The 18,317-nt window shown below is 39.2% G+C and overlaps 1 protein-coding gene across 1 annotated transcript; it reads right to left on the bottom strand.

The window, feature by feature from the left end:
- Positions 1-4,353: 4,353 nt before the first annotated feature.
- pcdh20 (protocadherin 20) lies at positions 4,354-8,531 on the bottom strand. The gene is made up of 2 exons (XM_085456744.1): positions 8,385-8,531; positions 4,354-7,994 (listed from the first exon to the last, which is right to left on the bottom strand). The coding sequence occupies exons 1-2, from the start codon at positions 8,430-8,432 to the stop codon at positions 5,373-5,375; spliced, it is 2,670 nt and encodes an 889-aa protein (XP_085312870.1). The 5' UTR covers positions 8,433-8,531; the 3' UTR covers positions 4,354-5,372.
- Between the last annotated feature and the right edge of the window lie 9,786 nt (positions 8,532-18,317).

An 18,317-nucleotide genomic window follows, 5' to 3' on the forward strand; every position in this document is an offset into this window, starting at 1 on the left:
ATTGTTCTGAACTATTCAAATGTCACTAAAATGCCATTCTTACCTTTGACTATATAGTTGCATCAATACACTTCAATTACAGATCATATTCAACCCCAAGCGTAGAGTAGTATTACGTGTCTGTCAAAGACAACCCTTCAGCACGGTTCAAACAAGGAGAAGCAAAAATCATTTTAAAGGATTGTAAATGAGTGAGTCATGCTTAGTTCCATGGTCAAAATAGACTAGAATCATCTGAATACACGCCCAAAACATTAAGCTAGAGTATAATTTTTGCTCTTAGCCATTGAAATAAAACAAACATCAGAATAGAAAATACAAGTTTCTAATATTGCATACAGTGGCAGAACAGGACAATATTAAATTGTAAGAAGTCGTGAGAAAAAAAAAAGACGTTATTCTGAAATAAATTGACGCAGTTAATTCCCTAGAAGCCCCTCTGTGTTTTGCTGGGATGAAACAGGATGAAACTGAGAGAAAAATAGGGATGGAGGACTAAAGAAAATTAGTAACGTAATCCACAGCAGGATCAAAAGAGTGCGATTGGATTATATTTTGTTGCATCAGAGCAAATAAAAGATGTTTCAGATCAAAGGCAGTGATTTTCAGTGGGGGGAATATGGAGATGCATTATTGAAGATTGAACAAAGTCCATTTGTGTGTGCGTATGCATGTGTGTGTGTGTGTGCGTGGGGTGGTGTCGGTGGTGGTGGTAGGGGCGGTCGTATTTGATGTCATAACTTGGGAAACATAGCCTCTCTTATTCAGCAGAGCTCTGTAACTCTACCTGGGCCTCTCATTGTGTCTTTATTTGTTTGATTTCAAGGGAGGGACGTTACAATAAAGCCAATCTGGAAATGAGATCAGGCTGTGACTGATGGTAATTACTTGCTGTCTACACCATTAAGAATTTAATGTAATTTCAGATAGACTTTCCTGGAAGGGGGGGTGGGGTGTAGCGGAGAGAGAGAGAGGGTAAGAGAAACAGAGAGAGAGGGAGAGAGAGAAAGATGGAAGGGAATATAGCTGAACCGTATCTGTAATTTCTCAGTGTATCTGCATGAGATTATGAAGAAAGACCTCTCTGAAACAAATGAACAACCACATCAATAAATGCATCGAAAGTTGTAGCCGCATATAATATAAAACACAGAAAACTAAGGGTGTCTGTCACAAGTTCAAGAACACGATTTAAATCACGTTTATTCTGTCCTGGTCTGGGGATATCAAACTGGCTATCAGCAGGATCACCACTTGAAGTGATCAGTCATGTAGAAAAGCTGTGGGGTGCCTCTGTCTTTTTGGCCCCCTTTCCATCTGTTTCTAGAGATGTAAAACCCAGAACAGGATTTATGTAACAAGACACATATATCAAACTCAGTCTCCTGAAGATTAGAAAAAACAAAAAGCAAAGGTTAAAGGTACTTTGGAAGACTGGGTGGGACTGAAGGATACAGTACAGCTGAAATATCTTGATTTTTTGACTGCAGAACAAATAGCTAGGGATGCAGATTCATGCAGCAGGTTTGGATACCCCAAAGAAATCTTGTATTTATCAGTCTGTCACATCATTGTGAAGGAATATTGAGCCACTTTTCTTTGCAGCATAGCTGTAGTTCATTCAGATTGTGAGCAATTCTTTATGCAGGCCCCTTCACAGAATTTCAGTCAGGTAGATTTTTCTGCTGTGCTTGGCATCATTGTCCAGTTGCATGATCAATTTTTGTCCAAGATGGCCTCATATTTGACTACAATACTTTGGTACACATAGGAGTGTTTGATTGACTCAATGGCTTCAAGGTGCCCAGGTCCTGTGGGTGCAAAACAAACCTAAATCATCACCCCTCCCACCATTGTGTTTTACGGTTACGATGAGAGCTTTTTGTGGATATGCTGTGTTTGGTTTTTCCAAATGTGGCGCTGTGCACTATGACCAGATGTCTCCACTTTGGTCTTGTCTGTCCAGAAGTCTTATTGTTTCTTCAGATGCAACTTTGCAAAAGCCATGTTGCCACAGTCTGTACTGTCATGAACTTTAAGAGTCTTAGATGTAGCTCTTGGATGATGTGCACTTCTGGTAGATTGTGGCATTGTGGTAACACAAATCCTCCAGACCAGCAAGTTATCAAAACTTCCATTATAGTAAGAAACGTTACTTATATGTACTAAAAGTGAACATGTGAGAAATAGCATGGTGCTTTTTTCAGCTTGTAGGCCACAACAGAGACATACAAGAGAAGAGTTAATATTGAAGCCAAATGTATTCTTTTCACCTATTGAAACATCTTAAAATGAAATAAATCCAATCCGATCCGATCTTACCATTTATTAATAGAAACCAGTGTTTGTTATTGCACACTGAACCATACTCTATCATCATAACATCTGGGTTTAGGCCAGCACAGACATAAAGGTCTTGTATGACTGTTTCCTGTCTCAACATGCTGAATGAAACGACTTATTGAAAGAGTCAGAACGGGTGAAAGAGAAATGAGACACACTAAAGTGAGACCTCAGTTGTTATTACTGCAATTAATCACAATCTGTAGTTGTTTGCTCAGAGCAAGAAAAAAAGAAAAGAAAAGAGAGAAGAAAAGAAATCTGCAAAATTTGTTATATTATGTGTCACTTGGCTTCAGACAAACTGAGTCTGGGCTAAGCTACTTGAAGTTACTAAGTTACTGTAGGATGACATCAGCAACATTATTAAGGCAAAGACTGAGTATCGCCTCTGGCTGACACATGAGGAGAGACTAACATAGCACCTGTATTTGCAATGGTGTTCTAGCATTGAAGGCTTTTTATAACACAGCCTTCCAGTTCCTGTAGTCACATACATCTAAAAATATCTTGATAAAAGCAAAAAATGAATTAATCAGTAACACAAAGAAATTCATATTTTAAGTTAATACAAATATTTAACCTCCTAAGACCCGAACTCTTCCACGGCATGCATTTTTAATTTCTCTTTGATATTTGGGCTGATTGGGTCCTAATTAATGTAAAAACAAAGAATTATTACCAGATTTTTTTTTTTTTTTACCTAATTTTTGTTTCTAAGAAAAACGAGAGCCACATATGAGGATATTCGTTTAAAATTTCGATACAACAGTAGCAGTTTAATGTCCTCGTAAGTGGATATTAGGCCCTTGTTGAGCAAAATTGAGTATTTTGGTCTAAATAACCCAAAATGTGATGTCCACATATGTGGACGCCAGATCCTAGGAGGTTAAGACCATAGGAAGTATATTGAATGTGCGGCTGGATTACTCTTTTTCTTAATGAATGTTAAAGTCAGGCCAATCAGTTACAGCTCTGATAGTACATGAGACTAATGATGTTGATTTCCTTTATGTCACCCATATTATTATTTGTCTGAAATACATTATAGTATGCATCCAGCATACATATGCCAAAGGTGATTACTAAGGATTACACGGAGCTATTTCCAGTTCCTGATGTGCTCTGTGCGTTAATGACGTGCTACTGTTAAAAACATAAGGCTGGTATTTACTTGAGAAACTGCGCTGGAGAATGTACTCTCAATACAGGTTTGTTTGCATTCTTGCTGTCTTGTGAAAGCCAAACCTGAACTGGTTTTAGAGGCATATAACACAACAGAGTGCATCACTTGGGAGGGTGCATACAGTAGTTAGCCCAGGTACAAAGAGTCCTGAAGCCTCTTTGCCCACATAACTTTCATAGCAAACATACAAATACAACAAAGAAGCACAGGGCAGAGAAAAAGCAGCTTTAAAACCAAAAGGCTTTCTGAGTTGATCTGTTGGGGGAGAATGTGTCAGAAGCACTTTCACACTTTCCAGATATATCCCAAAGTTGTTGTGGAATGAAAAGCACAGTGATTGCGAATACCACTCAAGAGAGGTGAGAAATGTGAATTTGATCCTCAAACACACCAGACACGAGCAGCTGCACTATGTTTTTCCTTCTTAGTGGGACTCTTGGTATTACCTCACCAGGTCTGTTCTTCACAGGTGATGGCAACAATAATACAGAATCATGTACTTTTGATCTTTAACTCCTTCAGCGACACTCACACTTCGTAAGATCCAACAGGCACTTAATTTGTATACCAAATTTGATATATGAAGAAGATGAAGTCTAAATGTATTTTTTATTAGGTGCCAATCAGTATCTATCAATTTCCTTCCTTACTTTAAAGTATATTTCCATTCTTTGTGTTTTTCAGTTTATTTTAATCTAAACTACAGGCTTGTTTTCTTTTAAGCATATAAATGACATTTATACCAGTCAAGTTTAGACACACACATCTGAGTGCATGTAGGATATATGTGTGATAGCAAGACATAATGAAATCAATACAGAATAAAATCCAGTGTATTATAAAAATAAAGTATCTTTAATAGTTACAAACAGTCTATCACAAACACTTGCATATTTTCACAGACACATTGAGAATTGCATGACTCTATAAAGGAAAGTGATGTACTTAACTTAAAAGTAGCTTTTTTGACAAGTTTGGACACAGTTCCAGTAGCAAAGTGATGAAAATGTGATTATTTTGTTGTTGTGCTGATTTGGCACAACAGCTGTACGGAATTTTTATTGATAAAAAGAAAAGAAAAGGGGACAAAAACAAACAAACAAACAAACAAACAAACAAACAAACAAACAAAACAAAACAAAAAAACTCAAGGTGCACCTACAAGCTTTTTCCCCCGGAACTTTTAACCTAACATTATATCACTCAATTATCACTTATATGTACTATATTATTGCACAACATCTGAGCAAAAGTAGAAAGTAAGACACAAGTGAAAACGTGTGAAGAAACGTCTAGTTTGTTTGTTAGTCTAGTTTGGTCTGTTGTCATTGCGGTTGTCGTGTATAGAACGACGTTTTATGGCATTCACGTATTCTGTGTTAGCTTTTCCAATTCACTTTGATTGCCCTTTTCTGTATTACAGACCTCACGGTTACCTCATGAATATAGATAAACAATTAACTTGGAAATACATTTATTTTTCAATTATATTTGTATAACCGATACAAGTGACAGATGGTCTAAAGAGATGCATTTTTTTCTCTAAAGCAGTGTCTCTTGTCCTTACCAATCAAATGCAAAACTTGTATATAAAGTTGTAAATCTTTTTATACAGTATTTACATGGGACCTTGGTAATATTCACTGAGTTACTGTGATGTTTTTGTAATGACACCGTTGCTGCCTGCCAACAGTTGACAGAAAGTGGTGGCATATGACAAAAAACAATCATCACAAAGCCCAAAAGAGGAACTTCATGTAAGAGAAAGTTCTTACAGTGAGTTTTGTAAACATTTATGTAAACAGTGGTGGTGTTTTTTTTGTTTGAACGAGTGAACAACTGAACATCAGATGTTAGAGATCTGTCTGAGCTTTCTGTTCACAACCTGCATCGAGTCATTTTGAATTTTTAAAGGTATTTCCACTTCTGATCTTTTCATCCTGTTCTTTTTAAACCTCCTACAGCATATGTAAGACGTCAGCGTGACAACCAAGAAGAACAGCCCCAGACACGTCACTGAAAGAGCAATGAGGACAGGCTGACACGGGAACGGCTCATACCTCTCAGGCCCCTCTGCCATCTGGCCAATGTACCAGGGCCTCTCCTCTACCTCTATGTCAGCCTCTCTGGTCAGCAGACTTTGAATGTAACTTTCATTACTCACTGTTTCATTGACAAAGAAGTTAACCATAACTGTTGAGTACAGAGGTTCAGGTTGACCATGATCACTGACCTTCACCAGAAGGCTGTATAGGCCACGATTGCTGAGCTCCCTCTTTAATGTGATATTTCCTGTTTCTGGGTCAATGGCAAAAGACCCGGGCTCACCGCCTTTCCTTTTAATGATACTGTAGGCGATCACAGCATTCATCCCTGTATCTTTATCCACAGCGTACACCTCTGTGATTGATGTTCCTGGTACAGTGTTGGGTAGCACTAGCATGTAAGACTGATTCGACTGAGGAAAGAGGACGATTGGTGGGTTGTCATTTACATCCAGCAGCAGCACGGTAACTATTGTGACAGAGGAGAGAGCAGGCTCCCCACCATCAACAGCCTCGATCCATAGCTGGTAGGTCCCCTGCTGCTCCCGGTCCAGTGATGTCTTTGCCCTCAGTGCCCCTCGGCCTGTGTCTATCATAAAAATGTCACTGCCATTCAGGATGGAGAGGGCCACCCAGCCATTTTCTCCAGCATCAGCATCAGTCACAGAGAGGACACCGATCTCACCATAACCTGGGAAGTTCTCTGGCACAAAGAAAGTGAAATCCTTGTTGATGAATCGTGGACTGTTGTCATTGCGATCTTGCACGGTCACCACCACTGTTGCAATTGACTCCCTTCTGGGTGTCCCCTGGTCCACCGCTCTCACGATGAACCGGTATGTCTCTTTCTCCTCACGGTCCAGCGATGTGGCCACAGTCAGGATACCTGTAACTCGATCCACAACAAAAATACCAGGGGCGTCGCCTCCGAGGAGGTAAAGAACTTCTCCTCTGCTTTCACTGTCCTGGTCTGACGCTTGGAGCTGAGTGAGAAAAGTGTTTGGCGGATTGTTTTCTTCAACTGATATCTCCACCAAAGACTGCTGAAACACAGGGGCATTGTCATTCTCGTCCAAAACTTGCACCTTAAGGAAGGTCTTGATAACGATCCCACGGGTGCTATTAGCAACCAAAATAAGATCATACTCCTGTGTCCTCTCAAAGTCCAAGGGCTCTGTTGTCTCCAACAGGTATTCATTCTTGAACAGCTGATAGGGGCTCAACCTGAAGGGACCAGGTCCTTCCAAATAACAGTCCACCCTTTGGTTCTTATCAATGTTTTTAACAGTAAAAAAAGCAATTGGAGAAAAAGCTGGTTCAGATTCCTTTATTGTTACCACCCCATCTTTTTCTGGCGCAATGTACCGGGGTATGAGAGTAGGGGGTCCAGTGACAACTTTGATGATATGGACAATAACAGTGGCTACAGCAGGAATACAACCAGGTCCAGTAGCCAGAACAGTGAGTTTGTAAAATGTGGCTGTGCCAGTGTCTATTTTCCCTGCGAGCTTGATCACTCCTGTAATTTTGTCCAAATGGAACAAGCTCCTGGTGTCCCTTGGCACACGTTCACTGTAAGCATAGCTGATCTGAGCATTAGCACCAAGGTCAGGGTCAAAAGCATGCAGACGTGCCAAATGTACCCCTTTGGTGGTATTCCCATGCAGAGTGACATTAATTTGTGACTCTTTGAATTGGGGACAGTTATCATTCACATCCGTGATGACAATTTTCAAAGTCGCAGCACCAAGTAGAGGAGGGGTCCCCCCATCCTCTGCAATTATATCGGTAATGTATTCCGCCTGAGTCTCTCGGTCCAAAGCTTCTGTCACAATGAGGAAAGGCGTCAGCTCACCTCCTTCATTCTCCTCAACATCCAATGTGAACATTCCAAAGTCATTAACCAGCCAGTAGGTTTGCACTCCATGAGGACCCAGGTCTGGGTCAACTGCCGATTGCTCTACTGCATAGCGAGCATTGATTGGTGCGTTTTCAGGGACAGACATAGCGATCTCATCTGTGGGGAACTTTGGCCTGTTGTCATTAACATCCTCAATGAGAATCTTTACTTTGACAAGCTGAAAGTATTGTTGAGGCAGCACAAACACATCCAGTGAGAGGACACATCCCTGCCCCTCTAAGTTATCAGCACAGAGAGTCTCCCTGTCAATCTCTGTAGCAGATGTGTAAAGCTCCCCGGTGGTATTATTTAGGTTCACATACTGTTCACTGACCTTCTTTTGAGCGAGACTGAATATAAAGGGGGGGTCAACAGAGAAATCCAAATTTAAATCTACTCCAATAGCTCCTATAAAAGTCCCCCTTGGTAATCCCTCCTTTATCTTATAGATGAGCTCTTTTGCTTGACTGAAATTTGCCAAACAGGAAAGGGGGTTGGTGTAAAGCAAAAGGATGCACAATCCCTGTAAACACAAGAAAAAATGTTAAAAGATGAAGATGTTGTGGTTTAATTAAAGTTAGTAAAGAAATAGGTATTTGGGATATATTATTCTTATTCTCATTAAAAATAAATATTTTGTTTTCCTACAGAGCTGTTCTGAAACCTAAATAACAAAATAACATCCATATGTTCAGTTTATGAAGTATTTAAATCAGGCCCTGAAATTAGACTGTTATGAAATCAAGGTTTATCTGCACAAGTTTAAGAGAAAGATGAAAAACAATATGATGTATAAGGGCCTAATCCTATATCTGCCTTAATGATATGAAATGGTGCTCACAAAGCCATCTAACATATGTGTAGCTGCGTAACATTAAATTCTGTTTGTGAAGCAAATTGTTGTGAAACTTACCCATATTCTTCCTCTTTTGCTGAGTCTAGGATGTCTGCTGTTGAACATGTTTATGTCCGTTTGTAGCACTTTCCACTCATAGCAGGAAGAGGAGCAGCTTAAGTAAGCCAGGCATTTTGAGCGTTGAGCTGTGCAGACCTCTGCTAAGTGCTATGCCTTATTTCTATCTGACTTGAACAAGTCATTCATCCCACTGCCTGCTCAGGACACTCCCACCATATGCAAATCAGGCCCTTGTAACAACCAATGAGAGACGATGGCAAGTGGGAAATCCTTCTTTGGTTCACAGATTCTTTTGTTTTTTTAAACGACGCTATCAAAGCACATTGACACACCTGCACCTTCTACACACGCCCACACGGCTTCTGCCAACCGGTCTGTGTGGCAAACTAAAAACATATGATTGCCAACTGAGCTTATACTGACTCAGGAGACTAAGCCAGATGTAAAATATCAGGCGCCTACAGATTAGTTTAATCCAGCAGTAGTTAACAATCACAGCAGAAATAAAAATCCACAGAATCAATTAAAGAAAAATATATGATAAACTGTAAGATGCTTCTTACAACCCCTAAATGGAGACTTTGATTTTCTAAATGCATCTATAGATAGGAAAGTATATTGTTAAGATGCAGACATGATTTAGATTGATCGTAAACATAAGCAAATTGTGAGATTCATTCAAATATGGCTTCTTCATACATGCAGAATATGGATGAAATCAATAGAAGAAAAATGAAAATATAATCAGCAAGCCAGCAGAGAGGTGATCTTGGCATCATAAGTGGTGCAATGGTCAGACTCTGGATTGAGCCTCTAAATAAATCAACCCACTAATCCCCATGTGTTCTAAATGCCAGGCCAGCTGTTTGCTGGGATTGGAAGCATACTGCTCAGAGAAACTAAATGATTGAAGTTCTTTGGAAAAGGGCAGATTGAGACAGTCACACACACGCAGTATGTGTCATACTGTGTTAGGTATTTCTTCATTGCAAGGGTTGGTGGCTGGGCAAAACTGGGGCTTAATCTTAGTAACACACTTCATGCATTTCCTTCTTTATTAGGAATAGTAATAGTTGTCGTATTTTCTGTAATATTTTTGACGCACTTGGATAATGTAGCATATATTCCAGTGATAAAACTTCTAGTATACTGAATAATCTCCAAATAAATGTTACATCCTGTAACCAGAGGTTTTCTGGTCCATGCACTGAGCTCGGAAATATTTCTGTAAACACAGACTTAAGACATGATAGGCCAAGAGGCTTTAGAGCGTGGGAAAGAAGCAGATGAGGGAAATTAGACTCATTTGAAAGCTGCCTTTAGGTACAGAAGGTCTGAGGTTTAGTTGCTTGAGATGACATGACAGAATTAGAGTTGTACACCAGAATAAAGCTGTTGGCATTACATGATTTACCCTATAGTAGTTGCATCATGGGAAGCTGAACAGAAAGACCAGTGAAAGTGATGTATTTTAATGACTTGTGTATCTGTTAGTCCTCAAAGCTTGTGAAGCTCATCTCAGCTTCAGAAACAACAAACTGAGGGCCATAGAAAACAAGGTCTGGAAAAAATCAATTAGAATGTAAAGTAAGAACATTACATCAGTTTTGTGTTTCTGGTATATAAATCATCTTTATGAATGCAGTGCCCTAGTTTGGCCCATAGTCTGGCCTGCTAGTCATGTTAATTTCTTTATCTTCTACTTCTACATCTCACAAAGATTTTAATCTAAGCGTATTAATTTTCTGTTTAAAATTGCAGTCGACAGCTCTACGATTTCTCAAGTGTATTAAGCAACAGAAATTTCAATATTTTATTTAGTTTTTGTGCATTCTGTAAAGTGGAATCGTATTATTATATTACACTACAAAAGATTGAATGAGGCGAGAGGCCAAGGCCAAGAGGCAGTATTTTTGTGGCCTTAATTACATCATTTGCTACTCTGTCTGTATGAGATGAGGCTGAGTAATCTTTTCCCAGATCTGCTAACAGATGTCCTCTAAACTTGGTCTATTCATTTAATCAAAGGGCTGCTAAGCTATCTTGATATCCACAATACAGATTCATGGCTGTTAAGTAAGGATGATAGAAGATGAAGAAGCAATACTATCTATCTATCTATCTATCTATCTATCTACCTACCTACCTACCTACCTACCTACCTACAAGTGTTGGTGCACTGTAGCAGCTATAAATCATATAAAGGCTACACATGAAAAGACTAAAGCTACTGACATGGCTCTAAGGAACTGGTGCTAAGAGGACCTATTAAACGTCAAGAAGAGATTTGGAATTTCAAGAAAGCTTTGAGATAAAACTATACCTGCTTGTTAGAAAAGGAAAGTGAAAGTACACACAACTACACAAAGGATTGCATTTATGTTTTACAACTGAGGTCTACACAGAAAAATCATTACAACAAAACTTACTTATAACCTATCACAAAAATCACCTTATGCAAAGCAACATCTATATAAGCTCATACTGAAAACAACAATCTGGCCAAAACAACCAATTACAGTGTAATTGGTTTGATTTAACAACAAGGACAAGGACACAGTACCTCAAATCCATTGTACAAGCTAGAGAAACTCTGGCAACACACACACACACACACACACACACACACACACACACACACACACACACATATTGTAATTAATGTGAAATCAAAAGAAACAACATGTAGTTACTGCATATAGCTTGAGAAAACCCTATTGTATATGATTACTCATTTCCAGACATATGTACCACAGCTTTTTATTTTTTTGTAGAACTGCTTCTTGGCAAATCAATACACTGCAGTCGGAAATACTTGTTTTCTACCACTGAATTAATCAAACTTGCTTTTGCTGTGTTTATCACAAGCCGATAATTGTTGCAGATTAAGCACAGATTTCAGTTTAATGGAGTAGCACACAATGAAATGTGGGTAAATTTATTCATTTGGGCAGAAATCCATTTAGTTCACATATATTATGTCAGTCATAGTTGTGTGGGAGCCACAGTAGAAAGCCCCTACAGTTACTTTACTTTGCAGTACCGGGATGCATAATGGGAGCTGTTAGCATATAGATATATCTTGACAAAGTCTCAGTATAAACCTTTAGCACCATGATAGAAGGGTAGGCCTAAATGCCAATAAAAAACCTATCTTGTTTCTATATTTCTGTTTGGAAACAACATTATGCAGCTGTGTGCTCTTAGTGCATCCCTCTGTCTCAAGAGGACAGTCTCCAGTATTGCCCACAGCATTTCTACTCATCTCCAAGGAGGAGATAACAGATAGTGATTAGTTCTGCTCCTAGTAATGAGCAGGAGAACTATTTTCTTTAACATTATGGGAATACAATTTTTTATTTTATTTAAGTAAGGTAGAAAAGAGTTATTATAAAGTAAGCAGTAGTTGTTATTGCTCTGTCAGTGCCATCTACTGGTTGAATTAACATAAAAGAAGGAAAAAAAGGTGTGTTTCGGCTACATGTTAACAGTCCAGATATATAGGACTACTTTGGTTGCTTGTTTCTAGTTGGGTCCCAAATACCATCTTGGACCTAATCTTCAGTTTTGTTATTACCTGCCTTGGTTTTATAGCTGAATTAGATCGCTACAAGTGTGAGAATCGGGTCCAAGGCTAAAAACTTGCAAAAGTACTTATCCCTGATAACTCGATGATTTGTCATTTTTCCTGTGGAGACCCAATTTTCTCAAAGAGGGAAAGCTAGAAAGGAAAAATACTTTAAAATGTCTCTGTGGCTTGCCATTATAGAACCAATTTTGGTGTAAAATGGAGCTGTCCTAACGTGATATTATACTACACAATTTCTGAACCCCAAAGGTCTATTTGTATTAACTGAAAAAGAAAGAAAGAAAGAAAAAAACTTCAACTGCTCTCCACCCCCTCCTCACATCTCCCCTGCTGCTTCTCTCTTCTTCTGTTTTCACCCATCAGTTTTTCTCCCTTTTCTGCTCTTATCAGCTGCTAAAGATGCATCCTGGCACAAATGTAAGAAAGCTCATCTAAGGCTGGGAGAGAGAAGCAAGGCAAGAGTATGAAATAACACAAAATCCTTGTGAGCTCGTATTTGAGACAGACAGAGAAAAGAGATGGTAAGATAGTGAGGGAGTGTTAAACCGCAGAGTAGTGTGAGTGTGCCTTTGTGCCTGTGCAGGTGCAGACTGGATATATCATTGAGAACAGGTGCTGTGGTAGAATGTATGTCCCTCACAGCTGCAGCCAAGGAGATTACTAGCCCGGCTTCCTGGTAATGAAGTTTCTATCGATTGGCCCACCACAGGTTCTTGTTTCTGCCTGCTAACAGTGTGACTATTTCAAAGCCTCAGTTTGAGGTTTTTGAGTATATCATTAAGGTATAAAATTGAGTTTCCGGAAGGGTTCGATTTGTTGATGGAAAATAATCGCTTAGTAACTTTTTATACATCCATATCTCAAAAACTAAGTCAATTGTTGCCTCATTGGTTTTAGAGAAAATCAATTCTTGCTCCGGAAAAGGCTTTTTCATTCTGTTACTGCTGTGAAACAACACACATTTAGTCCGGATCCAACACATTATACAGCTGACATTGTTTATTAATACTATACAATGACGTGTATATTTGGGAGCAGTACACCACAGATGCCTTTTATTTTATTTTGACAAAATTTAAGCAAACAGGCTTTAGTGAGCATCTAATCAAATTTTGCCTCGCATAACAGTAATAATTTTAATTTCCTCAATAATCAGTGAGCATGATTTTCAGGAGGCGCACAGAATAAAACAAATATGGGAAATTGCAAAGAGAGATCGTAATACAGCTCAAAGCTGTTTAACTAATAGGGTAAGTTCCTGTAAATTTAATGCACGATGTTAAAACTGTAGAAATGGCTGATACAGTAGCTCGAACATTATTTCAAAGGCACACTGTTGAAAGCACAACATGTGGAACCTTGAAGTAGCTACAGCAACAGAAGACCATGCTGGATTTCATTTCTGTCAGCCAAGAACGGGATCACAAAGAGTGGACAGGAGAAGATTAGAAAAAAAGCATGAAATAAAAGTACCCAAGGCAAACATTGACGGCTATTATAAATTTAGTGAAATTTCATTTTCAAAGGGATATCTATGACCTTGACTTTCATGAGCTGCCAAGCAGCTTTCATGAGCTACCTATCAGTAATAGGTACTGATATCATTGATTTTAATTTTTGTAACTGTACTTCTGAGTGTAATTTGAGATTTAGTTTGTCTGGTCACACAGGGGCTTGTTTCTGTGCGTTATCAGGAATGGTTCAAAGTATATACACATTCTCCAGTACAAGAAGGAGACAATTTTCATTTGTTTACAAAAAACTATTAGACTTTGAGTTCACTTTAGGACATGAGCCAGAATTGTGAAAATGATGCTAAATTATGTCATGAACTGTTGTATTCTTAGTGTCACATCGGCACACACTGCATCCTTAGATATTTCTTCAAACCCATGATGTTTTCTGTTGTTGGTCTTTAAAGTGATCGGTGTTGAATTTACAGTTCTGGTCAGAAATTTACATCCACTCATCGTTGATATACATGTCATGGTAATTTGGAGCTTTTAATGATTTCTTTGAACTGCTGTTTTACCAGAGTGGAATATACACATGCAAGAAAAAGACTGTGCACCCACTTTGTGTTTTACAAGAGATGAAAGACGTGTGCTGTACAATCAGTCCACCCTGGAAATAGAACAGTTCAAACAAATCTTACCACGACATTCATGCCCATGACGAGTGGATGTAAACTTCTGACCACAACTGTAGGTGGGTGTTAAATTAGCAAGATGAATAAAATCACAGGAATGACTCACTTCAACTATAAAACAGGTGTGTACAGAAACAATGGTGTACCAACTGCAGTTGGGTCTTGTCAAAAAAAACATTGTATAAAAAAAATCAAAATTACATGAAAAAAAATCCCAGTGGAAATTAAAATTGTCTGCCAACAGATGCAAACTGTGCACGAATACTCCAGAGATCTGCATAAAAGCTGTTTCAGATTTTGTAAGGTGAGTTAACAGCATTTATGTTCTCTCATCCACTAAAACACCACTGCATGAGTTTTTGAATCAGTGTGAAAGCTTGACGTCAGAACTTACTTACTCACGGCTTGGTGTCTGAAAAGTTCAAAATTGGGAACAAAAATGAAATACAAAAATTCTATCAGGAAGTGTCTTACCCTGGAAGACTCATATGCTTAGCCTCCTATTAATTCCAACATGTGATATCTCCACATAATTTCAAGCTTGTCTTGTGACTGCAACACAAAATGAACCCACAAGCAACACTCCGGGGTGCCATAATCTGAAGCATGATACTAGGACTGAAGCTCATGTGATGCCCTTGTGCTTAGAAGAATGTGCCAGACATATCTTTCCAACTTTACGCAAGGATGGGCCAAAGCTGATCTTCAACCCTGGGGGTGCTTTTGATTGACTGCACATACCCACAGTTCAACAACAAGGCTCCTTTAAAAAAAAAAAATTCTTGGAATGGATAGTTTATAATTGGGAATGCAGTTCTGCTGTTATCACAACATTTCACCTGGACACCCTCATCCGCTCTCTTCCTCCCCCATCCTTCCTTACCTTACCTCCCTTACACACACCTGCACACATAAGTACATATAAGTACCTTTACACCTACACGAACCCACGCATCTGTGATTTATCCATGTGACATGTTGAGATACATGCCCTCTCTGCAGACATGTCACCATTTCTCAAACAAACCTATCTTCAGCTATCCATCCATCCATCCATCCATCCATCCATCCCAGCTGTCACAGGGTGCAAAAAGGGGTACACCCTGAACAGGTCACCAATCCATTATTGGCGAACCCCATCATTTATAACTAAGTTTTCATTCTTGTCTGTATTTCCTTCTTACATATTCATATTTTAAATGGTGCAGACATTTAGAAATAATTCAGACAATCATAATTTAAACCCCATCTGAGTCCCTCATCACACAAAGGTGTAGTCAAATGAGTCATTCGGAGTGAATCACTGAAATGCCATAAGGGCACAGATGAGAACTATGTGCCACTTAGCTGGAACTAAAGCTCGTGCAATGCCATGTGCAGTGACATAAACATACGCATGAAGGTGAGATAATTCCTAAAGGCACGGCCCTAAATTTGGCATTTTAAAGCGCCACACTCCAATTCCTAACATTTTGGACATCCAAAATACTAAGTGTAACTTTTAAATCTGGAACTGGAATACATGCAAGTCCTGTCTGCCACATTACCATTTACTGATGTTTTGCAGATTTGAGCCTATGTGTTCATGCAACTTCAAGTAAACTGACTGAAGTAAAAAGTTCTTCTAAGCTGCAATTTAATAATACATTTAAAGGCACCGTTATTTACCAAGCTTAGGAATGTCTCTGGGATTTTTTTCCTGTTTGTTCAATGGTTTTATTGAGATAGCCGTTATATAATGTCATTTAAACCAAGCACAAGAACAAGACAGGCTAAATCATAAAGATTATACTGTACAGATCCAATTACTGTGAATGACAAACCTGCCCCAGCTGTGAAACAACACACATTTAGTCCGGATCCAACACATTATACAGCTGACATTGTTTATTAATACAATACAATGACGTGTATATTTGGGAGCAGTACACCACAGATGCCTTTTATTTTATTTTGACAAAATTTAAGCAAACAGGCTTTAGTGAGCATCTAATCAAATTTTGCCTCGCATAACAGTAATAATTTTAATTTCCTCAATAATCAGTGAGCATGATTTTCAGGAGGCGCACAGAATAAAACAAAAATGGGAAATTGCAAAGAGAGATCGTAATACAGCTCAAAGCTGTTTAACTAATAGGGTAAGTTCCTGTAAATTTAATGCACGATGTTAAAACTGTAGAAATGGCTGATACAGTAGCTCGAACATTATTTCAAAGGCACACTGTTGAAAGCACAACATGTGGAACCTTGAAGTAGCTACAGCAACAGAAGACCATGCTGGATTTCATTTCTGTCAGCCAAGAACGGGATCACAAAGAGTGGACAGGAGAAGATTAGAAAAAAAGCATGAAATAAAAGTACACAAGGCAAACATTGACGGCTATTATAAATTTAGTGAAATTTCATTTTCAAAGGGATATCTATGACCTTGACTTTCATGAGCTGCCAAGCAGCTTTCATGAGCTAGCCGTTGCTAGCTGCTTGCTAATGCAACTGATGCGCAGCAATACATCATTGGGATGCTGTTGTTGTGTTGTTTTTATTGAGAACACTGAAGTGGCCTGATGTGACAGTGTGAGTGAAGATCCTGGGAGACAATGGACTTGCTCAAGGTCATATCTGACAGGACATTATGCTCAGAGCCTATCTGACTGTCTGAGGAGGAGCTGGAGGGGAATAAATACAGTATGCGTTTCCTGTCCTTCCCTTGCATCTTCCTCCTCTCTGTGGTTAGCATGCTGAGAAGGGCCCTTGAAGATACATTTTGCTTTGTACTCCAGATTACTTAATGGCTTGCATTCGCTGACCACCATTAGCCCTATTTACACAGTATGCTTCTTGTTCTTTCTCTGTCCACATGAGTGTTATACATTTGGATCACGTTGGGAACAAGCCTGCACTAAACATAACTCAATGCGGTGAAGTTCGCTAGGTGATGTACATATGTCCTTCTGCCCTCTGGAGATTTATGAGTGGGAGGGAAAATAGGCAGAATGTGGATGCTCTGGTGTCCTTTTGATGGCATCTTTATTACCTATTTGTGACATGAGATTGAAAACCCCAGGAAACTGCCAGGGAGGGCAAGGCTGTGTGTCTTAGGGTGTGTAAGTATAGGTATATAGATGAAAAGGGAAAACAGGACAAAGAGGGCAAACAGTTGGTAGCACTGGAGTCCATATGGAGAAAAGTAAATGTTAAATAAAGATGAATTGGATAAAATGAAAAGAAAGACCAAAGAAAGGACACGGAATGGGGCGCTTGGGAGGAGGGGCATCTGATGAAAAGGGTATCTGCTCTCCCAGGGGTCAAGCTGTCAGAGTGACTTGGTGGCATTTGTTGTCCCACCTTTCCACTGTGACCTTACAATGAGCCAAGGGGAAACAAGAGACTAGCATAGTGGCTTGTCATCAATATCGCATCTGACACCATCTCGCTCTCTCTTTCCCTCTCAAGCAGACTCATGCCAACCCATCAGCCCATGATGTGTACTTACAAAGGCAGACAGTGTCTTGCAAACTCAGGTTGCACTGCAAGATTTAAACCTGGAAAACTTTAATTGATGAGCTGTCTGTCTATACTTGGCAATGTCAAGAACAACTTTTTTTTTTTAACTAAAGAGTCTATTTTGCAAATTTATTCCAAACCTATTTCCGAAAGCTAATTTATGACAAATTTGACATTTCAGGAATAGGTTTCAAAAATCATTGGTAAATTCTTGGCGATTCTGCCGGTCAGGTCCAGAAAAGAGATTTTTTTTTTTTTTTTACCGATGTCTTCGTGAAGAAGAGAACCGTCAATCATCCATTGTACAGCCTACCTGGAATAATAATCTTTGTTTAGAAACACTTTTATTTATTAGCTCAAAGGAGGAAACTGATCAGTTCTTGCCAAAGAGTAATGAGATGGTTCCCACCTCCATCTGCTTTCAAATACCCCCCCCCCCCCCCTTCTCTCACACACTCGCATTCACATTTCAACTCCCACATGGAACATCAGCTATCACCCTTTATTTACGTGAAACAAAAAAAGACCTCCAAATGATGAATTCACAGGCAACCTGTCTCAACTGTCCTCCCTCTGTGTGATTGTCAGCATCGTTTACCCCTGCTATATTTTTTCACTTTGCTAATTTACCCACAAGGTGAGAGGGTGCTGGGAAGCTCCTAAAAGTCCTCTGGCTCCAGATGTCTGG

The sequence above is a fragment of the Copadichromis virginalis genome, linkage group LG1 (genome assembly GCF_057382275.1).
Source record: "Copadichromis virginalis isolate Kocher_CV1m ecotype Utaka linkage group LG1, C_Virginalis_male_GT1.1, whole genome shotgun sequence".
In the NCBI taxonomy this organism is placed as follows: domain Eukaryota; kingdom Metazoa; phylum Chordata; class Actinopteri; order Cichliformes; family Cichlidae; genus Copadichromis; species Copadichromis virginalis.

Excerpts from the sequence above, each read along its gene's own strand:
- pcdh20 (XM_085456744.1), bottom strand. The coding sequence starts at position 8,432 with ATGTTCAACAGCAGACATCCTAGACTCAGCAAAAGAGGAAGAATATGG. Across the intron at positions 7,995-8,384 it reads GCAAAAGAGGAAGAATATGG|GGATTGTGCATCCTTTTGCT; the intron begins GTAAGTTTCACA and ends TTGTGTTTACAG.